At 42.1% G+C, this 24,039-nt stretch overlaps 2 protein-coding genes and 1 pseudogene across 6 annotated transcripts; 1 reads left to right on the top strand and 2 right to left on the bottom strand.

The window, feature by feature from the left end:
• Nucleotides 1-253: 253 nt before the first annotated feature.
• Nucleotides 254-4,849, top strand: LOC112880840. Its single transcript, XM_025945583.1, has 2 exons — nt 254-836; nt 4,015-4,849. The coding sequence occupies exons 1-2, from the start codon at nt 254-256 to the stop codon at nt 4,707-4,709; spliced, it is 1,278 nt and encodes a 425-aa protein (XP_025801368.1). The 3' UTR covers nt 4,710-4,849.
• Nucleotides 4,850-6,491: 1,642 nt separating this feature from the next.
• LOC112880839 lies at nt 6,492-9,005 on the bottom strand (annotated as a pseudogene).
• Nucleotides 9,006-9,853: 848 nt separating this feature from the next.
• Nucleotides 9,854-22,413, bottom strand: LOC112880610 (putative aldehyde oxidase-like protein). 5 transcript variants are annotated; one of them, XR_003226369.1, is made up of 11 exons: nt 22,033-22,413; nt 15,438-17,225; nt 15,042-15,301; nt 14,708-14,917; nt 13,221-13,439; nt 11,583-12,548; nt 11,370-11,465; nt 11,156-11,254; nt 10,601-10,790; nt 10,227-10,518; nt 9,854-10,146 (listed from the first exon to the last, which is right to left on the bottom strand). XR_003226369.1 is itself a non-coding variant. In XM_025945326.1 (10 exons), exons 1-10 carry the CDS (start codon nt 22,193-22,195, stop codon nt 10,289-10,291), a joined length of 4,221 nt encoding a protein of 1,406 aa, XP_025801111.1. In that variant the 5' UTR covers nt 22,196-22,413; the 3' UTR covers nt 9,857-10,288. The 5 variants fall into 5 exon arrangements, 1 of the variants encoding a protein (XP_025801111.1); XR_003226370.1 differs by having other exon boundaries at nt 9,854-10,141; XR_003226371.1 differs by having other exon boundaries at nt 14,708-14,875.
• Nucleotides 22,414-24,039: the final 1,626 nt, after the last annotated feature.

Here is a 24,039-nt window from a genome sequence, read left to right as displayed (position 1 = left end):
CGGCAATGGCGACGGCTTGTCCACCCAAGAAACATAGGGTAGCGGCGGCGGCGGCTCCGGGTGCGGGAACCAAGAACAGCCGCCGGAGTCCGGGACCGACCTCATCAGCAGCCTCCCGGACGCTGCACTCACCACCATCATCTCCCTCCTCCCCACCAACGACGGCGCGCGCACGCAGGCCTTGGCCACGCGGTGGCGCCACCTCTGGCGCGCCGCCCCGCTCAGCCTCTGCGACGACGACATCCTCAGGCGGATGTCCGGCGGCGACGTCTCCCGCGTCCTCTCGGTGCACCGTGGCCCCGTCCGCCGCCTCTCCCTCGGCTGGCGCAGCTGGAGCGGCAACTACCCCGACCTCGACGCCTGGCTCCGGTTCCCCGCGCTCGACGGCCTGCAGGAGCTCGAGCTCTGGCACGGGTTCACGCACCCGGCGCCAATGCCGCCGGCCGCGTTCCGGCTGTCGGCCTCCCTCCGCGGCCTCGGCCTCAGCGGCGGCGTCAGCAACTTTTGCGGCGGCGAGTTCGTCTTATTCCCAGCGGAGGACGTGGACAGGCTCCACTTCCCCCACCTCGAGCAGCTCACGATGAAGTGCGTCGACATTGCCGAGACCGTGCTCCACGCCCTGCTGTCCAAATGCCCCGTGCTTGAGAGCTTGGTGCTCAGCCAAAATGAGGGTTTCCATCGCCTCCGGATCAGCTCCCCTACCCTTAGTAGCCTTGGGGTTTCGGATGACCGCGAAGAGCTCTGGGATCTTGAGAGGCTGAAAGAAGTCGTCATCGAGGATGCCCCTCTCCTGGAAAGGTTCTTCATCAGGCATTCGGAAGAGGGAGATGGAGATGGTCTGTCGATTCGCATATCCGGGGCGCCCAATCTTGAGTTCTTGGGGTCTCTCACGTGTGGCATTACAACACCTGAGCTAGGAAGTACTGTTCTGAAGGTTGTCTTTAGTTTCCCATCACTTAATAATGTGTTATCCCTCTTATGTTTACAGAACTGCTAGTTCTTGCTCATACATTTTTTGTACTTAATGTTTTAACTTAGGAAACTTTGCCTGTCAACTCAACGACTGTGGTACGTACGGACTGTGAAGGTTTTGGTTGTGCAAATGCTTTCCCTTCTTGCAGAAGCTATATGTCTTGGTAAAGAACAATGCCTCCCACCAATCTTTCATATTCTTATTTCCAACTGCTTTGTTCCTAATCATCCTGTTAAATCTGTTGCCATTTTAAACCATGGTAGACTTTAATTTTCTGATTTGTGGTAAGGTATTTCTGGACAAGGAGTCAAAAAGAGTGCGACTTCATGATCCACGTGATTATCTGGAATGCCTTGATCTCCATCTGAAGAAATTAGTACTGATAAACTATCGAGGGATAAAGAGGGAGGTGGAATTTGCCAAGTTCTTTCTTTTGAAAGCAAGAGTCGCTAGAAATGATGGAATTGGCAACCCGCCGTCAGAGCTGTGATTCGAAATATTTGACTAAACAGGGTAGCAAACTGCAGCTGAAGATCAGAGCCTGTAAAGATGCTCAAGTTCTCTTTTCATGCCATAACTATTCAAATGATTCCATGCACATCAGGCATATGCACGATCTGAGCATTGGTGATCCCTTTGATCAGTCGTTGTGTAGCTGTAAAAGTTTCCAGTTTCTTTGAGCTGGTATCCTGCAAACCATAGATGGAATATTAATGGTTTCTGCTTACATCCAGGAAACCTTCACTACCTCTGGCAAGATGTGTTCTGTTCATCTATCCAGCCACTGCACAGATATACTATCTGGTGTCAACCTTACTTTGTTTTGCTACATCTTTATCAAGCTATACAGATATAGATGAATTGAGAATCAAATCGCAGTTTACTAAGTAATTGCATATCAACTCGAGCTTGAAAGCTTAAACTAAAACTCGAGCTTGGCGCAAATATCGGGGTTATGAGCTTTATAAAAATGGAGCATATTTACATATTTGTTAGTACCTTTCGGTACTTTTCATCCTAGGTGATCACCCGTTCTCTTACTATGACGTAAGGCCCTAATTACAATAAGAAGACTGTTTGATGCTTATTTTCACTGGCCCATTGTGCTTCTGTTGCACATACTTACTTTGAAACAAAGATCATGTCTTATGTTCAAATAATTTATAGTGAGGATGTTGACTTTCTCACCTAGAAAATATAGTAATTGTATCTATATATTCTCTAGTGAATTTGTCATATGGGCTTATTGATTGTGATTGGATCTTAGATCAATGAGTACTATGAACGAAGATCCGTTTACATTATACTACCTCTGTTCTTAAATATATGATATTGTGAAACTTTTCCTCAAATTTTGACCAACAATATTTATTAAATGGAGTAAAATGAGTATCATTATGTCTATCGGTCAAAAGTCTTTTAGATTTAACTTGTAGATTTATTTGTTTGCATAAATCTTTAATAAAAAAAGATGAATAGTCAAACGAAAGGAGAAGGTCAATAGTATTACCTGTTTAAGAACGCAGGTAGTATAAACATAATCTGAAGAAAGTAATAAAAATGGGTGGCTCCTATGTATCTTCCATAGTTCCATTTGATGGAAAACGTTTGAATCGCACAGCCCACCACGGCCCATTACAAGAAGGCAGCCACGCACGCACAGCCGTGCAGCGCGCAGTTGACCAGCGCACACATGCATGCAGCAAAGCAACGCGCGGGGTGGCAGGTGGACAGGCCGGCGGGGTAAGCTTTCTTGCCTTTTCCACCCTAGCTAGTATGCGACCATGATTCATTATTTTTGCTATAAATATGAATAACCTAGCATGTTTAAAATATTTAACTGATATAGTCAACATTTTAAGCCACTAGAGCCAACATCAATCAAAATCTGCTTCAACAATTCTAATAAACTATTTCAACATTTCACATGAAAATATTGATGTAGTATACCTATAATGTTGAACATACATATTTAAAATGTTGAAGCGTTATAATTTGAATGTTGACTTAAAAAAGATCAAGAAGTCAAAATATATTCATATTGGATCTTGTTCTTTTGCATAGATTCCAAATAACACCGTGACTCATACGGAATCTAAAACACACTTACAGTTTGAAAGAAAATTGAAACCAAAGTTTTAAATTCAAAAGGAATCCATCCGACTTCTCATGGCACCCTGGTCCCTGGATGCGTCAGGAGCATGCACGTGTCCTCCTCCTACTGCTTGCTGTCCGCTCGGATGACCAACCAGCAATCCCCGCTCACGCGCACGAATCTCAAAGTGGAAGTTATATAGCATCCTACCTCCCTGAAGATATATAGGATTAGCGACAAAAATATGGTGTACGGCGGGGCCCGCTTATTGGTGCGTTGTTGGGTCAGTCAGGATCTTAGCTACGACCTGTTTTCTGTTCTGGTGCTTTGCCTCCCCTTCGAGGTGAATCGTGCGGTGGATGCTGATGGTTGCAGCGTCAGATAGCTTGCTGTCTGACGAAGCGATAGGCTCCGACCATCTTCTCTAACCTAAGCGTTCGGCGGCTACAAAGCATATTGAAGTTCCTGATGTGTGCCCATGAAAATTTCGAATGTTGGTTCGTCGGGATGGTGGGGTGGTAGACGTCAACGAGTTTGCTCCGATCGTTGGCGACCATGACAAGATTGTCTTGCAAGAATTTATGTGTAATTTTTATTTCTTTCAAAAACGTCTTTGTAAGATGTGGGATGTAAACTATTACAACTCTATACGAAATACAAACCCGGTTTTTCTAAAAAAAAAATCTCCACGCAAGAAGTTTGAGGCAGCATGTTAAATTTTGCCTGAGCCTGGCGGCCATTTAAGGCCCAAACAGTAATCAGGCTACTTGCCGGTCTGGCCCAAGCGGCTGAGCCTAGCAGCCATTGAAGGCCCAGAAAAATCAGGCTACTTGCACCGGCCTGGCCCAAGCTCAGTCCAGAACAACGTCCGGCCCGGCTCAGACCAGAAATACTGAGGCCTCTGACCGGGACCCGACCAAACGTTCCCCCATTTCCCTCTCGTCAGCATTCGCCGGCTCGCCGCCATGGCGGCGGTTCCTGGAGCCAAGAAAGCGAGGGTGCAGCCGGCCGGCGGCGCGCGGCAGCCAACATCCACCAGCGAAGCACCGGAACCGCGGTCCCGACCTCATCAGTAACCTCCCGGACGCCATCCTCGCCACCATCATCTCCCTCCTCCCCACCGACGACGGCGCCCGCACGCAAGCCCTCGCCACCCGGTGGCGCCACCTCTGGCGCTCCGCCCCCCTCAACCTCTGCGACGACGACCTCGTCGGCTATGACGACCTCTGTGGCCTCGAGGAGCACGGCTGGATCGCCGATCTCGTCTCCCGCGTCCTCTTCGCTCACCGGGGCCCCGTCCGCCGCCTCTCCCTCGTCTCCCACAGGTACCCCGATCTGGACGGCTGGCTCCGGTCCCCCGCGGTCGACAACCTCGAGGAGCTCGAGCTATGGGACGGCTTCGCGCCGACCGCGCTGCCGCCGGCCGCGTTCCGGTTCTCGTCCTCCCTCCGCGCCCTCAGCGTCAGCGCCGGCCGCGAGGTAGTCGTCAATTTCCCCGCCGAAGATGTCGATAGGTTCCATTTCCCCCACCTCAAGCATCTCACGATCCGGTGCGTCGAGATCGACGAGAGCTCGCTCCACACACTCTGCTGTCCAAAATGGGGGCTCCCGATGCGTCCGAATCAGGTCCCGAACCCTTAAAAGCTTTGGTGTATCTGTCGTGGGCAATGAGCCGATTGTTGGTCAAAGGCTGGAACAGGTGATCATCGAGGATGCCCCTCTCCTACAGAGGCTATTCCTCCGGCATGCAGAAGATGGCCTATCAGTCCGGGTATCTGGGGCGCCCAAGCTGGAGTTCTTGGGCGCTCTGACATCTGGCATTACCAAACTTGAGCTGGGAACTACTGTTTTCAAGGTGCCATTTGGATTTCTCATACATGTAATGGGGTACCTTATGCTTATACAATTGCTAGTTCGTGCACTTATACTTTTTATATGTTCAATGGCTAATTCAGGAAATGGTAGCTGTCAATGTGACGACTGTTGTGCGTACTGTGAAAATTCTGGTTCTTCGCATGTCCCCTCCTAGTGTCGACGATGCTATCGGCCTCATGAAATGCTTTCCTTGCGTGGAGAAGTTATACATCTTGGTGAGGACACCTTTCTATCAAGACTATATGTTTTTCATGCCACTTATTGTTTTCTTGTTCTATCAGTCACCATGCTGAACCAGTATATAAACTATTTTTATGACTTTCCTTTTTCCTATTCAGATATTTCTGAATAATAAATCGAGACGAGTGCTGCATCGTCATTTTCATGATTATATCGAATGCCTTGATCTCCATCTGAAGAAATTAGTGTTGATAAATTACCGAGGGTTCACGAGAGATGTGGAATTTGCAAAGTTCTTTCTTTTGAATGCGAGGGTGCTAGAAGTTTTGGAATGCACGACCCGCTGTAGGAAGTGTGATGCAGAATGGATTTCTCAACAGCGTAGTAAAGTGCAGCTGGAGAGAAGAGCTTCTCAAGATGTTCGATTTGTCATGGCACATGCTTCTTACGTCAGTGATCATATACATATTAGGCATATCCATGATCTGACCTTCGATGATCCCTTTGACAATTCATCATGTGGATGCAAAACTATTGAGTACCTCTGAGTTGGTGTCTGGGGCCTGTTTTGTTGTGTCATGCTTTCTGCAAACTATAGATGGCATTTGTAATGGTTTACACTTACTTTCAGAAAACCTTAGCTTTCACTAAGGAGCTATAATTTGCTGTCCATCTGTTCAGCTACTGCATAGACGTTATATTTGTTGCTGGTCATGCTTACTCAATTTTCATCAAGCAATACGTGCCTTTTCCATTTTCATTTGATCAAGAGGACTACCGTATTGTTGCCGTGCACTGCTGTCCGTACTCTATATGCTATCCATAAGGTAGTATCTAGATGGATTATTTACCCTCCAAACTGGAGGATTTTGTGTTCTGTTTCTGTACCAAATTCAACTTTTGGAAGTTGGAACTGCAGTTTTATGGTTGTAGCAATCTCTGAGATCATGTTTGCCAGTTTGGGACTCCTTTCCTTGCATGTAAGTTACTCCGTTACCAATGTTTCTGAAATATATATATAGTTAAATGCCTGTGTGTTGCTTCCGGGTAACAAAAATCATAAAGTCTAATTTGTTTTCATCATAATTGTACAGCTAATTCATGAAATGTTGATAACTTTGGAAATCAAAGAACTAGTAATTATTTATTCTTCTGTTCGGATGAGCCAAACTTTAACACTACAAAATTTCTTAGTAGAGGATTTCAAGTTGACAATGAGATACTAATTCCTTTCACAGCACACAGTTTCAAGATACACATGATGATCTGAACGATGTATGGCAATCCAAGTCATGTCCCAAAAAACTCTTTCAACTTGCACTTCACTCCCCTGCCTCAAAATCTTCATAAGCTTGGAACTCAGATCACTCAGCTAGCACTTTACATGGGGTCCATATATGAACAAGGATGCATCAATTTGTTTTTTTGATACAAAAAACCCAAATATATTAAGTCTATGGAAACATGGTACCAGGACGTATAAGGATGTAGCTCCGAAGCTACGATTAAAGAGTCAATACAATGACTCGTACAAAGATGCTCATACTTATGGGCATAAACTGATCTAAATATCAGAAAACTGATCTCCTGCAGAAGCAAACACAGGTGGTGTCTCCGTCGGGGGCGCTGGGCGGAGTACTCACCTGGCTTCACACACCGTGGCAGGTTGTTGCTGACTTTGCTGAGCTGCTGCCTGCCACTGCATTGCTGCTGCTGAGGCCCTCAGCCTCTGGTGTTCAGCGGCTCAAACTGAATGCAATGCCTGGTTTCTTGAAAATTTCCACAAAGTCTCCTTACATTTTGGACGCCCTGGACAAACAATTTACATAAAAGACACAAGAACATGCGATAACTAAGCATTACACCCCATCTCAAGTTCCCAGCAACCAAATAAACTATGCAGACAACCCATCACAAGGCTGACATACATGACATCTGCATATACGCACGGAGCAAGCTTCAACTTTTTATAGTGCACAGTACAATTTATTCAACACTTCATGACCTGTCAACACTAAATTGTCTCCCTTCTTTGATGTGAACAGAGATCTTGCTTGGATTCGGATCCTAAAAGAATTTCTAACATCTGCAGTGACGCAGTATGGGGGAGTGCTGCCAGCTGATGTAACCTGATGAGGTGGTGGTAGAGGAGATTGTAGCAGATTTCACTAAAAAGTTTGCTAAACATACAGGTAAATTGTTACTCGTATTTACATATAGGGATATATGTAGCACTATCATTGCCTCCCTCCAACAGAAAAAGGAACAGAATCAATGGCTGCTCTTTCGAGTGCGCCTTTTCTGAACATCCAATTCTGGTGCTTTATGTATCTCACAGCTAAAAATGTAGCTGTAGTAAGGTGGTATGGAAGATCTCCATGCCAGGACATCAAGTTTCCCATAGGGTAGAACACCCCCGGACGAAATTTCCTGAAACGTTACCATCTGAGCTTCACCCTGAGCAGAAACTATTTGATAGTCATTGTAAACCGAGCAGTAGCTATTAGAACCATTTATTCTTGGAATATATGCTTGTTTTGTGTTTTGCCAAGGACTTACAGGGTGTGCACCAAATATCAAGCTATATCTCTGACTGACTTCTTTGACGCATGACAAAGCCATGCGCCAGAACTTCATACTGAAATTAGCTCTGAGCATGCTCGCAACAATACTCCCAGCTATGAAAGAACCATTCAAGCGCTGGGCCATCTGCATAGCCACTGCAGCAAGCGTCGGTTCCTCCTCGGGATCTGTGCTGCCAAATGCAAGAGATTTAAAGAAGTACCAGTATTGTTCTTGTCTTAGATACTCTACCTTGACAGCTCGAGTTGTTCCAAATCTTGCAATCCTATCTGACTGGCTAGAAATTATTATCTTGGTACCATCTTCTGCACACCTTTTGGATGCTGAGTATAATCTACTCCATGTACCCTCTTCCATATCCCCATCTATCTCAATAATAACCAAAAACCTTTCTCTGTCAGGGGCATGATTTTGATGCTTTATTGTGCCACCATCTCTAACAGAAGTAAGCATTTCATCGATGTTGTCTCTGTAAATAATATAATTCGAGAAAAGGCATTGCACACCCTTTCATCGTCGCACACATGCTCGATAAGGGTGCTCTTACCAGCCTTTTGCTGGATCAACAATTGGTAGGACATCCAACTTTGAAGCAACTGGTGACCCCTTTGTTGGCATCAAAAAGTTAATGATATGTTCCACTTCAGCATGACGGCCAAACATACACTTCTGGAAAACCAAGTATGTGCTACATGGCTGGCGGTGCAATGGAGGACAGGCAGTTAAAAACAAGACAAACTCACTCGCATCAGTTATGAGTATTTCCAGAGAGCCAAGCACTTGATGCAGCTCCTTTTCACCTTGAACACTTCCTCTACACAATTGGACCCGTTTCGCAGGGTTAAACTTAGACAGAGCAAAAGAGTAACTCACACTATGATCAGCCTTGCTGCTATTCTCTTGGTAAGCTCGACACTTGAAGGTGTCCAGCATGAAGTAGCCTCTGTACATGCTCTCTCTAATAACCTTGAGCTGCTCTAGCATGGCCTGATTTCTGATTTGCCGGCCCTCTGCTTCCTCGACGATGATGCGGACCCGCAGCAGCTTGCGGCGCAGGTTCTCATCGACAGGCAGTGTTGCTGCTTCCTTAGAGAGCTTCTCGAGGAAGAAAGACCGTGCGGCAAGGCGCTGGAGGTCCTCATCTTGTAGCGAATGGGCAAGGTGCTGGAGGCCCGCCCTGGCCAGCGACTCCGTCCAGACTTGTCGCGAGAAGACGCAAGAGGTGAGGAGGTGGCTGAATGGTCTCCTCCTCCTGGTCGCAGAGCAGAGAGGGCACTTATCCGATCCGCCGTCCAACATCTGTTGTGGGCAGCAACCAGAGGAACAGGTCTCTTTGTGACTAATGAGACCTCCATTTCAACAGGTCTCTGTTGCTTGAACGTCTGAGCTGGGAAAACCTTTTTCCTAGGCCCTATTAATAGCTTCAGAAAAATCCGCATCTTTTACGTGTAGCAACCGTCAATCCATATATTCACACGGGTTGAACATATACCTATTTCTATGCTAGAGGTCGTAGAATGAATTTTAGTTTATCTCGTATAATAAAGATGCCATGATTTCACAAAGCAAGCATGCTGTATTACCAACAAAGCGCACATAAAGACTTCCCACTTCCGGTACTTCCAACTGCTCCTCGGATCTGCTGTTACAATTGGTTTGGGTTCTTTTGAATACAGGTGTGCTAAAAACAATGAAATTTGCAACCTGTTGTCACAGCTGTGATGCAGAATTGATGACTCGAAAGCGTGTGAAATCGCAGCTGAAAAACAGAGCTGATGATGATGCCCAATTTTATCCAATTCATTATATGGTGTATGGCAGGAGCTAAAGGTCTTGGGAACATTTGACCATGGATGAGATGCTTAGGTCGCTGGTTGAATTCTTTATTCATGGTGATTTTACATTAAACCTTGCCCTAATGGGCTTGATGGCCCTTCTTATCATCTTCTTAATGTAATGATGCGCAGCTCTCCTGCATGTTCAAGAAAAAAAAGAAAGCATGGTTGCACGATGAAGTACAAGAGGATCATGAGCTAAAGAGTGAATAATGAGCTTTGTGCAAAATTATCATTAAATATTGCAGGGAGCAATTGCATTGACATTATTGAATTTTGGCAGTATTAAAGTATTCTTTTAATCAGACCAGCTTAGAAAGGGTGAATGATAGAAGTTACACACTGGTGGGTCACATCATTCATCACAAATAGTAGTTGCTATGAATCTCGATTGTCGATTACAGTTTTGTTTGCCAAGAAGATGCCCATATTGCGTGCATATATATAAAAAGACTTCTCATGTTTCCACATAATTCGTAGCAAACTCCAATACAAGTGCATCTATATATAAATTTTCAATCAATCAGCTCTTCATCATTTCCAAATGTGGAAGAGCTTGTTTGTTCAGTTGCAGCAGCAGCAGCAGCAGGTCTTTCTCCTCTGCACTAGATAATCAATACAGGGCACCGTAAAAGGCACATCAGTAAGCAGTATAATGATTTCAAATGTTTCTGATCACATTTACCTGTTAGGCAATATCAAGGTGCTACTTCTCTCAATATTGGTGCTGATAGCCTAACATTTTGCTCAACTTGCTAATTCATGGGCTGATAGATTCTCTAGGTACTTCTCCACAATATCGAAACCACATAATTCCTTCACTACTGTCATTGGTGCTGGGACATTGAGCTGGAATATCAGCGGGGAGGTTCCAGCAGATTCAGTGCTGTATGAGAAATCCTTCCTCGCTGCTCGGATCGCTTCCCTGAGTGCACAGTGAACGGATGATGCAAGAACCACGGCAGGCTCACCAGAAGCTGCAGAAGTAATAGTTAGTTGCTTTTAAACATTGTTCTTTAAAATTTGTAAAATTCATATTGCACTGTGATCACATAATACCTTTTGAGGAAAGCACACGGTTCTTGTGATATCCAGTGTTGAGGACCTCAACATTGAACTGCTTTGGGATAGTGTCGACACTTGGGATTTTGTAGTCCCATGTGCTGTTGCTGACCACTAGGCCGTCACTGTTAGTCTGGTGTTCTTCATATATGAAGAAACCAACTCCTTGTATAAAGGAACCCTCAATCTGTAACAGATTACACAGATCAGATATTAGCCATCAAAATTAGGGCAACTCTTGAGTGGATTTGTAAAACCAAAAGGCCAAATTTCACATCATAATTTTATCAAAAAAGGAAGGAAAAGATGGATTTCATTGGCCTTTCTTAGTGTGATCTACTTCCAAGATAAATATATTTTTCTCGAACATCAAGGAGAGCTGTGTATCTTTGCACTAATGAATTTTTTTAAAAAAACATATGTTAAATGAACGAAATATAAAACTTTTGTAGTATAGAAGGAACAACAAAGAGGAAACTTTCTTCATAATATAATGATCTGCAGCTCTCCTGCATGTTCGAGAAAAAAAACAAAGAGAAAACACAAGAAAACCTGGCCCAAGTCGACTGCAGGGTTCAAACTCATGCCACAATCATATACAAGATCACTCCTTAGTATTGTAATCGCTCCTGTAATAAGATCAATCTCAACCTGCTTTTTTCAGAAGAATTTGAATAAAACAAGTTAAATAAAGAGAGTATTCATACACGATGAACCAAACTCAATTTGAATATGTGATCAACATTTGGCTGGAAATTTGACGCACCTCACTAATTCCAGCTCCATAATTCAAATAGCTATTGGACCCTTGTTCAGGTACCCAGTACACACTTGCTGACAAATTCACATTTTCCTGAGAGGCCTGCATGTGAACGAGAGGTTAGATCAATGTGAAGTACTAGAAACATAAACTTTTCCATAGACCAAAAAGACATTCTATTATTCAGCCTAACCAGAAACATCAGATAAATAATATTACTTGAGAAATCAAATTATCCCACGAGACAGTGGCTGATTGCAGTCGCAGCTTATTCATGATAGGATTTAATCTGCTAATCAGCAGCTTGCAGGCCTGAAGGGTTGCTGCACAACTAGATTCAGAAGTACTGCTACCGCCGGTAACTCCACTCTGTATTAAATTCAATGTATCAGCCTGAAGTATGCGCACTCTCTCCAGGAGGCCTTCACAACCTTCAGGCCACAGCTGCCCCAAAGCGAAAGCTGTCATCTGCTGTACTTTCGTCCAAAGTCCTTGTCCAATTTCAATTCCTCCAACCTGAACCACAATAGAACCATCCTTGAGTACCGACACTCGGCCAGGTGCTGACCTTGGTGATACGTTGAAAATTAGGGGCACACAAGAGATACCCCTCTTCCGCCACTTATTGCAAATGTTAAACTGCTTGACAGTATCAGCTCGATGCCGGTAGCTTGAAGTCAGTGCTAGTCTATTGAAAATAGAATGTAATGTGTATGTTGATTCTTCGCCTGCACTAGCTGGGTAGAACAATAAGAGACTATCATAGGTGTGAAAATTCATTTCCCTGACACAGTTAGCATCAAGTGATAACACTGAAGCAACATGCTCAATGATAGCTTCAGCAATTAAAGAACCTTGTGTATCTCCTGGAGCTCGCATTGATGATTTGGATGTGTTGTTTGTTTTGCAAAGCTTGATGTCAAACGAGAGAGCACCCCAGTTGTACTTCTTCAGAGCTGATATAACACCACTAGGTATTATAGGGCTTAAATCCTCAGATATCCCAGCATCAATTAGTAGATCTAGGTGTAAGGCTGTAATTTTTCCATCAGACTTGAAACCAACAGAGTAATGAGCCTTCATGGGGTGCCTGCTGCCAACCATGATCATATCAGTATTACGATTGAGATACATCCGTACAGGACATCGTAACTTGTATGCACAAAGTGCCGCTGCTGTTGCAACCTACAAAAGGATATTTTGCATTAGTCAGCGGCAAGAAATGTGCTCTATGTGTTTCACTATCCTGGAATTCTTTCTTACCAGATGAATAATCACATTTTGAAATTCTTTCAACAATCATATTATTTGTACCCTGCCCACTGCAGAATAAATGCATTGAGAAATAAAAGAACATGTTCTTGGAATGGGTGCTCATGATTTTACTTCTCGAGCAATCTACTATCTTCTTGCCTTCCTAAAGTTTGCTCTTTGGTTAGGACCTTGTACTATTTATGTACTGATATATTTTATGCCACTAGGAAATTATCCTGCCGCTCTTCTTAAAAAAGAAAAAAAACACTGGTGTATGTAATTTTATAAGCATAGCATGTTTTCTACTCATGTTCATTATTAAGACATAAGCTAAAAATAAGTATGCAATTTGTGACGTGGTCAAGTGTAAATATAAATAAGATTGGTAATACTAAACATAAAGGTATAATAATATGTTCAGTCAGCACATGATATCTGGTTGTTTTTTGTCATTTTGAATATCTTAAGAAGCAGGCCTTCAAATACGAAACAATAAGAGTTGTGAAATGCAGAATAATATTTAGTAGACAAGAGAAGATAAAAATTGCAGTCACAAATATAACATAATCACTAAGACACTGGTTTGATTCATCAGATTCTCACAGGGAACGATCGATATGCCTTTCCACCGAAGCCTCCTCCAACCCTTCTTGTAATGACACGCACATTACCAAGCGGAATACCAAGGCACTTAGCAATGACAGTCTGAGCAAGCTCAGGGTATTGTGAGGAACTGTAGACAACAATGGTGTTATCTTCATCTGGAATTGCCAATGCTGTTTGTGTTTCCATGTAAAAGTAGTACTGAGAAGCAAGTTTTACCTGCAAAGATCAAAGCTACACAAATTAATATGGGACAAGGTATTCTCTGCTGGCATTCATGAAAAAGGAAATTACTACCTTTGTGTTAAAATAGATGCAAAAAAGTGTGTATTCTTATAATATGGAAATGATATTAGCATATTCTCATCAAATATTTGTTCACACTGATATATTTTTAAATTTTTCTAACTCATGGTGATAAGAAGTAAAGGTTAAAGATTTGATTTGGAAGTCACATTGATTGCCAAAAACATCTGTTTGGCATGGAGGTGCTAGCATTTGTATAATGAGAAAAAATTATCTATATTTTATAGAAAGTTGCATGATTCCTTTTAAAAGTTCCACACATAGTTCCTAAATGTATTAGCACACAAACAAAATACTTTTAACTTTTTGACAGTCTGTTTAACAACAAAGCAGTTCATACTACATACACGGCTATATCATAACATTAGTTTTTAGGTTTATGAACTATATTGTGAGAGAAGGCAAGTGGAGTATGGTGTGGGAGAAAACCATTCAATATGATCCTTGGTTTACATTTGTATAAATAATGTGCAGAAGATGGCTGCACAGCATGACTTGAAAGGGATTTGAAATTTAGATAGGCATACTCTTCGATAAGAGAGCTAGAGGGAGCTAGATATAGAAAAAGGAGACAAGGGAAATATAATTCTTTCATGATCCACTGCATAGGATCTCTTTTTAGTATATTACTAAACTTCTCAGACACCTGTCATGACTTGAATTCTATTCCATAACAACATGGACTCAAGTTTTCTTAACTATCTGGACATATTTCCCAGCCAGCATAAATTATCCCTTCAGAATGATTGTACTACTTGCAAGCCTTCTTCTGCCCCTCTAACCGGCATTGACTGCTGGAGTTCCAGTCAAAACATATCCACGCTGCTTGGACCTTTGTCAGTTTCATTTTCTCAAGGAGGATCTATGTAAATATATTAGGACACCTGCTACCTGAGTGTTTATCAGTAGCATTATCTCAAGCAGGTAATGAGCTTGTGTTGATGTTATGTTCTTTTTCCATTTTATAGACAACATGGTATTTGCTGTTTATATTGACAAAATTCAAATACAAGTATAGTTCAGTGCAATACCGAATCCAAAACGAGAACTAACATTCAAAAGTGAGGATAGCTAGGTATCAATTGTTAAAGTAAGAGTCCATAATTTCATTCATTCTATTTTTTAGTAACGTAATTGTGATGGCATTAGAATAGGTCTAGGAGTGTATTGAGTAAACATACTTCAGTTGATAGTATCTTGTGATCAGCTTCAGCCATGCCCATAGAAAAATCACCAACTTGCTTGGGATAAAAAACAGCAGGAACATTGAAGTAGCTATTGTTTTGCACTGCTTGTTCCACGGTTAAGATTGGTGGCTTCAAATCCACAATATCATACTCAACAACAACCTGTTTTGCTGCCATGTCAGCATATCTCTGTGTTTCTGCAATCTGATGTAAACATCATGTTTTAGGCTTTTAGCTAATGTCTCCTAAACTCTATTTCTAAAAATGCTAGATGTTCAGGAATAGAAATCCCTTAAGAGAGTAATAAAAAGATGAAATAGATAACTACCACAACACCAAGAGCCTGTCCGGCAAATTCAGTAATTGGATCACCAAATAGTGGTTCATCACCAAACATGGACATTGATCCAATATTTTGTCCTTCCTTTGGAATATCCTTGGCAGAAACAACTGCAATGATCTTCTGTGATGATAAAGAAGACTTGAATGTAATATTCTTGACAAAAGCAAGAGGTTGTGTGCTGTAAATAAATTCTCCATGGAGGCAATTCTTTGGAGCTGGAATGTCATCCACATATACAGCCTCACCTATATCATACAAAAGAAAGTTTGTGTGATGTCCTTTAAGAAGGATGCATGGGCAAAATATTGATGATTGTATTAGTTTGTTTTTCGAAAATCATGGTTGTATTTGTAATTGTGGTGATTTATTGAAACCACCAACCGGAAGCTTGAAGCTCAACTCCATACTTCTTCATTGGCTCGCCAATGGGTTTATATTCATCACCAGAAATTGTTTCCTGACGTGAAGTCAATGGGCTGTCATGTTCAATTATATCCACAGAATCATCAGGGCTAGTGCTAAAAGCTTTTCCAGGATCAGCAATGCCTTTAACATGTACACAAAGAAAACTGAAGAGAAATCCAACAGCCACACTGATTCTATATTCAGGATGTGATGTTCCCTTCATTGGTACAATTGTTTCTTTAAGTAACTGAATTGCTCCATGTATATTGGATGCAGTGAGTAATTTGCCAGTTAGGAATTTCTCCACTTTCCTTGCTCTAATAGCATGTTCTGTTCCATATGCACCAAAAGCCAAGTGCAGATTACTTAAAACATGATCACCTGATGATTCATCAAAACTAACATGTCCTAGGAAGGCAGAGTTAACATATGAAATTGCATTTCCAAGAGGACGAGATGCTGCTCGGTAAGTTTGAAAGACCAAACTTGTTTCTGTCTGAGAATCTAAAATCCAGTGTGGAATAAATATGCTCAGGAGTAAACTGGTACAATCAAGAGGAGGCTGCTCCAAGAACTCCTCCAAAGTAATATGTCTCTGTTCTTCAACAACCTGAATGCAAACAGTTGAACCAGCACCAAGAAGTATGGTTGCAATATCAGAAGGAAATGGTTTTTTTTGTGCTAAAATTATGTTTCCTCCAAGGCTTGCTGTGTTACGGACAAATGGTGAGGCCACCTTGCTCATGTGGTCAGCAAGTTTTCTGAAAACCACACTTCCATTTGGAGATGACATGTGCTTACTTTCTTTCTCAAGTATTTCAATGCACCTAGAAATTGTTATTGCTGCTCCAATTTCAATGCCCTCAGCTTTCCTCACAATAGACGAAAGTTCTGGAATTCCTCCTATGTCAATATACTTATTATAAAGGTCATAATCCTTGTAAACACCAGCACTAGTGTTCCCAACAATCACTTTGACAGAACATTCACTGAATAGAGTAGAATTTATTAATTCATAGTACTGTTTAATACTTGTAGGGTGATACCAGCCATCCTTGGAGGCTGTATTATTAGCATCATTCAGATGATATCGCTGGTATTTAAGGCTAGACTTTAGAAAATCCAGGAAAGTGAAGATTCCACCGCAAAGAGTGTAATTTTGCAATGTAGGATGATACAGACTCCCCTTGGAGGTTGTAATGTTAACATCATCCAGATGTTGCTGTAGAGTTTTGATCTCAGACCTTAGGAAGCCTGGGAAAGTGCAGATTCCACCACCGAAAGTGTAGCTTGGTAACTTGCCAACATCTGGTTTCTTATCACCTTTTTTCCAAAATATATTAAGGCCCAAATCCTCCAAGTCAACATCTGATGCAAAACTTTTGCAGGCATCAACAATCGGTCGGTAACCTGTGCATCGACACAAGTTGCCTGAGAAAGCCTTCTCTGCTTCTGATACTTTTAGTTTTGAAAACCCATTTGGCGGTTGAGGCCTCTTCGAATTGTCAGCACCGACAAGGGAAGAGAAAATGGACATGCACATGCCTGGAGTGCAGAAACCACACTGAGATGCATGGAACCCCGACATTCTTTTCTGAATAGCATGGAATCCATCTCGGGTGTTCCCAAGACCTTCAGTGGTGATAACAGAACAAAAGTTTAGACTGTAAATGAGCGTGAGGCATGAACTGGCTGAAAATTCAGTCACCTCGTCTGTCTTGGGGTTATACTTTGCTATAAGGACTACACAAGCCCCACATCCACCTGCAAGGAAACACAGTAATTGACTAAGTAACACAACGTAACTCTCTAAGTCTGATTGGTGCTACATTATGTGCATAGGCATGGTCCACAATGATTTCCATAGAAATATATGCCTAGAACCAATGAAATATATACCCACAACAATATAAAAAATTGAACGTACAAATTCCATATGGCCAATTGAAATGCATAAAAAGACATGGCAGATCAGAATTAAAATGGTCCGGCTGCATGCATTCTAAATGTCAATATTTTTTTTATTACTGAAGGTTGTATATTTGCTTCTCATCAATAAGCTTAACTGGGAAACCAAACCTCAACTGGTCCAAAATTACAGCATTTATTGCTATTTTCTTGTTCCATTTTGGTTAGGAATTTCGTACTGAAATCTGATATGGCAAAAAGAACCAAATAGTGTAATTATTTAAAGTTTAAACATAAACTATAGGATGTTGCGAATGCAGGCAGTCGCATGCCAGTGCGTAGAATACAATAGTACTGAACATTGCAATTGGAATGACAGATCCTCAACAGAAGGCCATTCAATCAGCACATAGTAGCAGCAGTCACACTCGCAATGTCCTTGGCAAATTAATGAATTATCCTTATTTCGAGTAGCTAGCCTAGTATAGCAATGCCATCCTGCCCCTGGGTCATAGATCCGCCGGTCTGGTGGCAAGGTGGGACCTGAGGTGAATCTGTGTCAACAGCTTTAGAGTAACATCACAGTGAGATGCTAGTTGGTGGTGGGGGTTGGGGGCGCACACTCAAGATATCCTACTCCCGCAATGCCGCAATAGGTTAGAGTTTATATGACCCCAAAATCCAAACTCGGGATCATGCAAATGCAAGCAGTTGCATGTCAGTGTGCAGGCTAAAATATCGATGAATATTACGACGACGGATCCCCAACAAACGGAGGGGGCAATATGTTTAATCCAGATTAAAGAAAGGCGAGGGCTACTTATCTACAATCTAGGTCTCGCAATGAGGACACAGATTGCAGAAACTTGGTCTCGGTACTTACCTCGAGGATTGAAGAATTTGGCAGGGGAGGAAGTCCCGGAAGCAGGAACTGAGGGAGCCGCCAGAAGAGGACGGCACCCAAGGAGCCCAGTGCGCGCGGCGGCCGCGTGGCTGCGGCCAGTCCCGACGGGCGCATTGCGCTGCTGGAGCGGACGGCGCCGACACGCCGCACAAAGGGGGCGGCGGAGATGGGAGAGTGGAGCCCAGCGGTTTTTTTTTATCCTTTTTCTCCTTTTGCAAATACGAGTACTCAACTTGTTCCTTCAAGTTTCTCAAAACGTGTCAATTTACCCCCTCATAGTAAAATCTCCATCTCTTCTCTATTTCTATAACTATTTCTAAAATACATAATATTTTCACTAAAAATTTTCTATAACTATTTCTACCTTTACCTATTTCTAAAGCAGTAATATTTTCACTAAAAATTTTAGAAAAAAATTTAATTTATACCCTCGAACTATCATAAAAGTCCGATTTTCAACCTTCAACTATAAAATAGAATAACATAGGCAATCCAACTATCGAAACTGAATAAATTTGACCCTTTGGGTGGTTTTAAAAGTAGTTTTTTATTTTATAAAAATTTAAAATATTCAAATTTAAACTAAAAAATTCATAAGTAATTTATTTCAAATTAAAAAATACGAAATAGGTATAAAAAATTTTCTAAAAATGTAACCTATCTATTGACACTCTACTTATCAGTTATTCAGATCCATTTCTTTATATCCATTCTATTTGGTTGCTTGTAGTTATGCCTATTATTTTTAAATATATAAGATTCAAATAGAGCACTAATTGTAGGTTACATTTTTAGAAAAATTTTAGTACTAGTTTCATAATTTTTCTGGTTTAAAATGGATTAGTTTTGATTTTTTAGACTAATTAGAATTTTTAATTTTTTTAAAAAAATATACCACCTTAAAAATCACCCAAAGGGTCAAATTTATACGGTTTCGATAGTTGATGGTTTATGTTACCTAGTTCTGTAGTTCGAACTTTTGCAATAGTTTGAGAGTATAAATCGAATTTTTTCTAAAATTTTAGTTTAGTCCAATATCATCACCGACAAATGGACCCAAAACTTGTACGATAAGAATTAGACAATAACACTATATTATAATCTAAACGGGTTCGAATATAATGATTTGAATACCATGAAAAGGTGAAATTATAATAAAATCCGTGTCAGCGAAAATCCATCCCAAATAAAAAGAAATCAGCCACCACCTATGCACAACTTTCGACTGTAGTAACGTATGAACATATTACTTTACTATAAAAAGTAATAAAGCGGAACAAATATTTGGTGCGTGCTTGATCGGATTCTCATGCGCCTACAACCTACACACCTCAGTCGTCCGATCCGAATCTACGGACACCCTCACCCCACCTCTCCACCTCGCTCCACCTCTCGCTCGCGAGCAGCCACGCCGCCGCCGCTGCATCCACCTCGTGGCGTCACGCCTACCTTTGCCGCTGCAGCCCTGCAATACAGTCCGGCCGTGCCGCCGCACTGCACCGCTGCCGCGGCCACTACGATCCTGATCTCCATGCCGTCGCCCCCTCGCTTCGCTCACGCGCTCGAGGTCCGCCGCTGCGCTCCACCCCCGCACTCTGACCCCGCGCTCGCCTAGCTCTGCCGTGCTCCGGCGGTCCGTCTCGCCACATGGCCGCCGGCCATCGCCATCCACTTCCATTAACTACGTACTTTCCAGTTAATGAAACCGAGTCCTGATGCTGACGGCAGCTGTTGCCGATTCCCCGTCTCTCGAGCCGTGACGGCCGAGGCGCCCGACGCGAGGCCACAATTCATTTTGTTGAGCTGAAAGATGGACGATGCAAATGATGTATTTCATTTTGTTGTGAAACAGACAAGGTTCTGGTCAGATAATTCATTTTTGACTCAGTGAGTGATACAAACAAACAAGGTTCAGGTTCTGATCAGTTAATCCATCTTTCACGTGCATGAAAGGGCTTTTAATTTGTAGGGTATATTGTGCCTTGGTGTGTTTAATCATTCTAGGCACAACATAAAGTGATTCTTATGGTGGATTTTGATCAATATCATGATGTTTCTTTGTATATTTTTTAAAATTACGGGTTTCAAGCAGAGATTTCTATATGATAAACCTATTCAATAATCAGTGGATTATAATCCTTTGGAATAATATTATTTGTTTTATGTTTTAATTGACTAGAATTACTCTGGATTCTTATATGAAAAGTTGTTTGCCACCCGTAGGAGGCAATCACCTATAACAAATAATTTTTAGTAGCTTTTGTCACCCGTTGCAACGCATAGGTATTCAACTAATCCGGTCTAATTTACATTTTAATTGTTGCATGTGTTCAAGTTGCGTCCTTTGCTATTGGAGCTTGAGCAATATATTAACCCTTCAATAGCGATTTTGCCGTACTGGCTGTTAGTCTGTTACGTTAGCAGTGCTTTCTTCATCGTCTAGAAAGAATTGCCTGTGTTGCATGGCTGTTGGCTGATGTGTACTATACCGGCTTTCAAAGAAGCTAGAATTTAATTAATAAATCTTTCCTCATCGCCTACAAAGAAAATTGAGTCTAATCAAAAGATAAGAACAAAACATCCCCCTCAACTTTCGCTTGTTTTCTCGCCGGCCTCCTCTTCAATTTCTTGACCTAACTGCCAATCTCTGATTGGATTGGATGACATCGCAAAGCTAGCCTTTGTCTTCCAAACCATCATTGTTTGGTTTCTCTTTTAGATATTGATGGTAAGTTGATGTGTGCCCAGGGGTGACAATGAAATTGGAGGCACCAATTGCAACGGTGTGAGTTGCACAATTTTTTCCATTTGATTACGCCAATCAAATTCAGGATGTTAATACGTTTTCGCGCGCTATCTCAGCCTGTGCAGACTAAGAGCAACTCCAGTAGACCGTCTAAACAGATTTTTATTCTAAATTTAGAGGGTTAAACAAAAAAGATGCACTCCAACAGACCATGTATTAGACCCTCTATTTTGGGGAGGCCTTCAAATTCTCTCCTCCACCCTCTATTCATGGGGGGTCTCTAGGGAGCTCTCTATTATAAGTCAGAATTGAAGGCTATTGCTGAAGTTGAATCAAATTTGAAAGCCTCAAAAAATAGAAGCAAACCCCGTTTAGCATTTGGAGGTCTGATTTAGAACTTTTGCTGGAGTTGCTCTAACGCAAATAACCATATTTTTTGGAAAAGGGAAATCGTTTCCGGCCTCTGCAACACAAATAACCATACGAAGATAGTTATTCTTTGCGCGGACGCAGACGTCATCCACCAGCTGTTCTGTCTTATTTACTTCTCCTCCGATCCAATCCCTCCCTATTTTCATCTTGTTCTCCTTCACCATGGCCGAAAACATAGAAGTTGTGACAGGCAAAAGGAATCTAGGACCCTCAAAACAGTACAAGCACACTTAGATTTTTGTACAGGCCGGGACTGAAAGAGTAGTTTGGCTGTGCGAGTGCGACGTTGAAAGGTACAGTATAAAGGAGAGAAAAGACAAGCCAACTGTGTTCGTTCATATCGAAAGGCCAAGAACAAGTATCTAAATTCAAGATATTTCATTTTGATGGTGTTTGCAAAATGCCCTCATCAGTGAAAAAAAATGTAAATGAAGAACGAAATACACAGTAACAACTTTTAGAGAGCTAGCTAATAACCTATTAGCATGCAGGCAGGGCACATACAAGCAGAAGAGCTCGAGAAACAAAATAAGCAAAGCTAGCTATAAGCTCAGAGGAACGTATGTAGACTATGTAGGTACCTTCGCCGCAGCCGAGCTTGGGCCCCCTGAACGGCGTCCGGGTGCGGATGAACTCCAGCAGCGTCGTCGACGGGTCCAGCTCGTCGGCGGCGGCCTCGTACCGCCGGCCGTTCAGCGCGAGCACCAGCCTCTCCACCCGCAACGCGTCGCTCGCCGCCGCCATGGCTCCGCTCTCACTGCTAGCTGCTGGCTCGATGGTTCTGTGATTGTGAGCTCTAAGCAGCTATGGCTGCTGGCTGTGCTACCCCTGCTCGCTGGCTGAGAAGAAAAGGGCTCGTCCGTGCATGGCTGCTAAGCTCTGTGCTCTCCTCTCGCCACCAGCTACACTTTTACTAGTGATAACGTACGTGAGTAGCTGGTGGAAAATGCAAAGGGGTACGGGAAAGGCCTGCACCTCCTTTCGTTCTGTCTTATCTCTCCAAAAATATCTTTCATTCGTTGGTACAGCACGAGCAAGAGAGCAAAATATAAAGTTTTTATTTTTTGCTTTGAAGAGGTCAAACTTATATATACATGTTAGTGGAAAAGTCAAATTTGTTTCGACTGGTATTTCTGTGAAGATAAACATCAAGTTAAACCTTGAAGGTAATTAAGTTGAGTCGAAATAATGTGACTTGCATTCTTGAACAGAGGATTAACATACATTTTTCGAAAACGTAAACATTCAGATAATGATAAGTTACTCCTACTTGACGGTAAGTAATACCTACAAAGTACCAAAAACAAATAACAGTATTTGTTAAGTACGAAACAGGTAAGTTTTGATGTGTGTGTAGCAGACGGAAGCAAGATCGGGCAGTGCAATAATTAAAAATATCATGGCGAGTCATATGCAATAATGCAATCGTTTTTTGAATAAAAAAATTGCAAACAAAGTTAATATTTTGGGCCGAGCTAAAGCTATGCCCAGCTAATCTCCGGCCCGATCGTTACTGCCTAGGCCTGCCGATGCACTGAAACTGGGCCTTCTCATCAAGCCTTTTGTCTGAACTGTTTTAAACTTTAATGATAAACTTGTTAAAGAAGATTAGGATTTTTTTTAGAAGATTAGGATTTGACATGTTAAATTCATTCGTAAATTACTCTCCAAAAGTACTTCAGCAATATTGCAATATTTTCATAAATAAGATATAATAGGAAACAATGATCAAAGACCATTCCTCGCAACTTTTTCAGGCTTTGTTTGGATGAAGATATTTCATGCTTTTTCAGGGTTCTCAAGCATAGTAAAATCCAGATACACTTTTTAAGCACCTTAGACTTCATTATAGCAATCATTTATATCTATTCCTTGTGTCATAAAAGATCCTCAAGGTTGAATTCAAAACAAAATTCAGTTTGCCTTTAACATGTTTGTTTTTTTAATTATAATCAAACTACCATTTTGGAGGTTCAAGTGTAGGGTTTAGATTTGATCCGTCTGAGTTTGGAACTTCTTAAGCATTTAGAATAAAATGGCTATAGTGCAAACCAAATAAGCCCCCAAAAAATCCATTGGTTTGCCGCAAGGAAAAAGGCCTACATGGGAATGAAAAGGAGTAGAGGAAAAAATAAACAAGGAAATCTGAATAGATCCTGACACTCTCTAGATTGTGACTTGAGACCTCAAGATGATACATGATTTGCTATTTGATCTTGTGGACAAGTGATTGATGCATTCTGATACTCTGGCGTACTATGTGTCAGATCCGGGTCCACGGGACTGTGCACGTAGCGTACTGTTCCTAAGATAAGAGATGGGACATGGCCCACACCCTATATCTATTGTAACTACTCGTAGTGCAGTAGGACTACTCGTACAGTAGTAAAACTAGTCGGACACAGTAGGAAACTACCCAAAAAGTACTTAGGTAGGACTCCTGGATCTGTACCCGACTAGAACTTCCATGTAAAATTGTCCCTCCAGACTATATAAGGGCGGATAGAGACCCTCCTCAAGGAGGGAGCATGAGGGACAACTCATGCCTCATGCAACAGATCACATAGAAGATCACCCGATCACCACTT

Source organism: Panicum hallii, chromosome 2 (assembly GCF_002211085.1).
Source record: "Panicum hallii strain FIL2 chromosome 2, PHallii_v3.1, whole genome shotgun sequence".
NCBI classification, from domain to species: domain Eukaryota; kingdom Viridiplantae; phylum Streptophyta; class Magnoliopsida; order Poales; family Poaceae; genus Panicum; species Panicum hallii.
The sequence above is the reverse complement of the archived record's forward strand: the minus strand, read 5'-3'. Positions and strand labels throughout refer to the sequence as shown.

What these genes read in the sequence shown, in the direction of transcription:
- LOC112880840 (XM_025945583.1), top strand. Translation starts at nt 254, where the DNA reads ATGTCCGGCGGCGACGTCTCCCGCGTCCTCTCGGTGCACCGTGGCCCC. An exon ending in GGAAGAGGGAGATGGAGATG is followed by an intron (nt 837 to 4,014) that starts GTCTGTCGATTC and finishes CCCTCTCGTCAG; the next exon opens with CATTCGCCGGCTCGCCGCCA.
- LOC112880610 (XM_025945326.1), bottom strand. Translation starts at nt 22,195, where the DNA reads ATGGCGGCGGCGAGCGACGCGTTGCGGGTGGAGAGGCTGGTGCTCGCG. An exon ending in GACAGGCTCTTGGTGTTGTG is followed by an intron (nt 14,918 to 15,041) that starts GTAGTTATCTAT and finishes TGTTTACATCAG; the next exon opens with ATTGCAGAAACACAGAGATA. An exon ending in AGGCATATCGATCGTTCCCT is followed by an intron (nt 12,549 to 13,220) that starts GTGAGAATCTGA and finishes ATCCTTTTGTAG; the next exon opens with GTTGCAACAGCAGCGGCACT.